Here is a 5,144-nt window from a genome sequence, read left to right as displayed (position 1 = left end):
TTAATTTACTCAACGAATCAATGTATGTATAGAAAAGTTTCGAATTGTTTCCATAGCGAAATCATGACTTCATTGGACATAAGTTACAACAGACTACATTTAGAAAAGAATTATTTCAATTCAAGGTCATATGCCGTTTAGGGAAAATTACTAAAAGTAAAAAAGTGTTTTATCTTCATTGAAAATTAGGTTTTAAGAGTTTCTGACGTATAGGTTATATATATATATATATATATATATATATATATATATATATATATATATATATATATATATATATATGTACACATCGTATTTCAGTAGTAAAAAATGATAGGAAAATAAAGAAAATACTTTTCTCATCAGTTTGATTGTGTAAAAGTCTTTTTGGTTGCATAATATACCATGTTGACTTAATACTTATTTATTTATTTATACTGACACTCCATTATCAATTTTTATCAGTAAAAAACACTCAAAACCAAAAATTTTATTAATATAATCAACATTTTTTTGTTCATGTAATAACTCATTTTAGAAATGAAATTATCATTTCAAATTTCACTAAGTTTCCTCATAATTATTTCATCACTGAAGATATGCCATTCAGCAAAGATATTAGGTGTTTTTATGGTAGCTGCTAAAAGCCATTACAGTTTGGGAAACTCTCTTCTACGAGGATTAGCAGATGGAGGACATAACGTAACAATGATTAGTCCTTATGAAGATACATTGCCAACGAAAAATGGTAGTTATAGAAGTATAGTTTTGACTGGATTCGCTGAGAGATATGAAGGTAGGAATTTATAAATTATTGTCCTAAAATTCCATTCAGCAGTAGTGATCTGCGGCGATTAAGAAGTTGTAAATCAATAATTTTTACGTATTTTGTAGCTTTCATGAAACAAATCAATCCCTTCGAGCAAGAAAGAACAAACGACTTCACATTCTTTTTGAAATTTCAAGAAGTAGTTTACGTGGGCATGGAAAGGGTACTATCCCATCACAATGTACAAGATCTCATCCACTCAAACGAGACATTCGACGTAGTAATTGTAGAACAATTTTCAACCGAAGCTTTCAAAGCTTTAGCACATCATTTTAAAGCACATTTGGTGATATTTTCATCCATAGCAGCCGATAGTAAAATTAACTATGTTGTTGGTAATCCAACAATGTTATCCTACACTCCCCAAGTGGATACTACTTTTTCTAAGAGTATGAATTTTTTTCAGAGGATTTATAATACTCTATTATATTTATTTGAAACTGCTGTAACTCATTGGCATTGGTTACCTCGTCAAGATGACCTTGTGAAGCGGTATTTCCCCAAGGCACCATCAATATTTGAATTAAACTACAACGTTTCTCTTATTTTAGTCAATTCTCACGAGAGTTTACAGCAACCTGTTCCTCTTGTTCCTAATATAATTCCAATCGGTGGATTTCATATTAAAAAACCTAAAAAACTACCGAAAGATCTACAAGAGTTTCTAGATAGTGCAGAAGAAGGAGTTATCTATGTAAGCTTTGGATCTTCTGTGAAGGCTGCTGATTTACCTGAAGATAAAAGAGATGTGTTGTTATCGACTTTTGGGGAATTAAAACAGAAGATATTGTGGAAATGGGAGGACGATCATATCGCAGGTTTGCCAGATAATGTTAAAACCTCAAAATGGTTTCCACAATTGGATGTTTTGGGTACGTAACGGGTAACTAAATGAATGTTTCCAGTATGTACGAGGATGGTCTCAGAAGTACTCGGTACAACAAAGAAAACACACAAATTTTGGAAAAAAATATATTTAGTTTTTCGATACCACGATATAGTCAATAAAAATTATCCTACGCGCATTCGTAAAAACCGATTCCAATACTTTGTCTGCAAATAGAACGGACATTGCCTTCTTTGGAGCCGGTTCTCTCTTTTCAGTCCATTGTTTTGATTGTTTTTTTATTTCGGCTGTGAAGTGATGGACCCACGTTTTATCTATGGTTATGAAATAGTGCGTTGCCGAACACTCGATTGAAACATCTTCACGAAGCTGTTTTTGTTCCATTGTGAGCAAACGCGACACCATCTTGCACACAACTTTTTCATGTCCATATAATCAGTTAATATGCAATGTACCGCACTTTTTGAAATGCCGAATACGTTTATAAGCTCACACACTATCAGCCGACGATCATCCAGTACCGCTTTGTGGATTTTCTTCAACATTTCTGGAGTCGTACGGCCTCGTTTAAACTCTGCTAAAATATTGTATCACATAACGATGACCAATTTTTCCATGTTTACAAATTCACTGAAAACGTTCAATTTTGATAGCTGCGAAACAAATACTAAGCAACGTGACGTTTACAAAAATGCCAGGTACTTCTAGGACCACCCTCGTATAATGAAATGTGAAGAGATGAGGTATTTTGAAGGTTATAGAAGTTCAAAAATCACATTTTTTCAATTTGATATCTCTTTGTTTCTTTAACTATATCAGAGATCAGAAACCATGTATTTATATAAAATTATATTAGTAATCTGGCAACGAATCCAGCATCGAACGCAGCCAGGAAATTGCACACTTTACTTTTTTGCAATTTCCACCACTGAATGTTTTATACACTGTTCTGATTCTATTCATATCAGCTATTTTCTTTGAAAACCACTTTAATGTTTATTCAGACGTTTCCAAAAGCAATTCGAAAATAGTATTAGTTAAATCACAACACTATTATGGACCATGTCAGTATGACGTCATTGACAGTTCGGCCATTTTTGGTGGGTGGCACACAATCTCATTTGAATACTAGTATATAAAATTAACAGCATTTAGTGATTGTTTATTTACTTTTTAGTACCAGATAGAAATAACAATTAAAATTAGTTTATTGATAATCAGATTTCACGATTTCGGCTATTATTTCAGCACATCCTAATGTAAAACTTTTTATAACACACGGAGGTATTTTGAGTCTCTCAGAAACGGTTTACTGTGGTTTACCAATATTAGTAGTACCGATTTTCGGTGATCAAGAAATGAATGCTCAAAATGTATTGTTAGATGAATATGGACTTTCGATATCTTTTCATGATAAACAATTTTCGAAAGATAAGTTACTTTATTTGATAAACGAACTTTTGAAAAATCCCAAGTAAGTATTATACAAAGTTTGTATAAAAATTGAGCAATTTTGTTTATTTTTCCGGTACATTCAAAATAAAAATGAGACCTAGGTTTGAGATGGTGACAATTCAACACAGTATTAAAATTTTGTACTTTTCAGATACAAAAATAACGCCCAGTATAGATCTAGTATTTTCCACGACCGCCCAATGGGACCGTTAGATAGAGCCGTATATTGGATCGAATATGTTATACGTCATAACGGAGCAAACCATTTGAGAGTTGCTGGATTGAAATTACCTTGGTACAAACATTATCTAGTCGACGTAGCAGTTTCCATCGCTTTTGGAATATGTTTAATATTATCATTTTTAATATTTATTGTTAAATTTTTGTTTAAATTGTGTGCTGGAAATGTGAAAACAAAAATTTCTTTAACAAATAAATTGAAACATAATTGATATTTCATCGAAACGGAAATGTTATAATCGATTAATCGAATGATCAAATGTAAATAAACCATAGAGTTAATCATATTAACTCTATGGAATAAACATGAAAGATTAAACTGATAGGTTCAAGATAATATAATTTCTAATTTTTGACACAAAATTAATCAAAAAATAACTTAAAACTTCGAAACTTTTATATTTAATCTCTTAAAATCCAATCTATTACTACCATCTCCCACAAAAATAATTGGAATTACCTCAAGATGTGTTTTTTGAATAATTATTAGAGTATTTGATAACAATGAATCTCGTTAAATCGATGACTTGTGCCACACGATCGCCAACGTTTAGAAGTTAATTTCCCCGATACATGAGTTTAGAAACTGCACTTACCGTATAAAAGCTGTTGGATATTTTCCGTAAGAATCATTTTTGAATTTATCTGACGTTTGGCATTAAACATGCGAGTAAATTTTCAACAGCCATTTTATCATTACACAAAAATGGATTTGTTTTATGACAAAAGTAGATTTCATTTGCTCTAGGATCTACTCACAGATATTTTCTATGTTTTACCATCTGCTACTGTATTTACTTCGACACTTGATTACTCCTTTCTATTTTCTTGATGTTCCAATCTCAAATCTAGCACAGGGTTTATTCAGTATATTTAGAACACCATACTCTGTCAAAAGCATGCCTGAGGTCCACAAAACACATACAAGGTTTGTTATATCCAATAATTTTCTCTGTTTTAATATGAATACTGCATCTAGTGTGAGTAGTGATTGTCTGAAATCTTGTTGTTCATCCTCATTATTGAATTAAGTGATTATTATGTCCATTATCAGATTGAAGGAGATCTGATTAAAGTCGTTTCCACGTCTTTTACCATCTGCTACTGTATTTCCTTCGTAATTTGATCACTTGTTTCTATTGTTGTCATTTTGTTGATGTTAAGATCTTTAAGAACATCACACTTTGTCGAAAGCTTTGTTGGGGTCTAAGAAATATATAAAAGGTTTGTTGTATCAAATTATTTTCTTTATTATCTGTCTTGATGTGATTATTATGTCCATTATGAAGTTGTAGAAGATCTGACTAAAGATGTTTCCAGTATTGTCATTTTGTTGATGTCCAAGACTTAAATTAGTAAATTAGGGGTTGATTTCAGAACACCAAACTGTGTCAAAAGCTTTCATAAGGTTAACAAAACACATAGAAGGTTGTTGTATTCAATTATTTTTTCTGTTATCTGTCTTAATATCAATTTTGGGTCTATTTTGATCAAAACCTTGTTTTTCATCATCGTTCCTGGATTCAATGATTATTACGTCGATTACCAAGTAGTTGTAGAGGATCTGGTTGAGGCTTTTTCCATGTCTTTCGCCATATCCTTTGAAATTTGTTTACTTGTTTCGATTGTTGTCATTTTGTTTATGTCAAGAACTTAAATTAGCCACTCCAGTTCATTTATTTCTTTTAGAACATCATACTATGTCAAAAGCTTGCCTCAAGTCCTCAAAATCCCTTGTTTTTAAAAAAATACAAATACTAAATAAATTTCTAAAAAATTTATTCAAATCTAATA

The 5,144-nt window shown here is 31.4% G+C and overlaps 1 protein-coding gene across 1 annotated transcript; it reads left to right on the top strand.

The window, feature by feature from the left end:
- Window positions 1-426: 426 nt before the first annotated feature.
- On the top strand, window positions 427-3,687 carry LOC130901458 (UDP-glycosyltransferase UGT5-like). The gene is made up of 4 exons (XM_057812871.1): window positions 427-775; window positions 874-1,680; window positions 2,904-3,129; window positions 3,262-3,687. Exons 1-4 carry the CDS (start codon window positions 520-522, stop codon window positions 3,560-3,562), a joined length of 1,590 nt encoding a protein of 529 aa, XP_057668854.1. The 5' UTR covers window positions 427-519; the 3' UTR covers window positions 3,563-3,687.
- Window positions 3,688-5,144: the final 1,457 nt, after the last annotated feature.

Source organism: Diorhabda carinulata, chromosome X (genome assembly GCF_026250575.1).
Source record: "Diorhabda carinulata isolate Delta chromosome X, icDioCari1.1, whole genome shotgun sequence".
NCBI lineage: Eukaryota > Metazoa > Arthropoda > Insecta > Coleoptera > Chrysomelidae > Diorhabda > Diorhabda carinulata.
The sequence above is the reverse complement of the archived record's forward strand: the minus strand, read 5'-3'. Positions and strand labels throughout refer to the sequence as shown.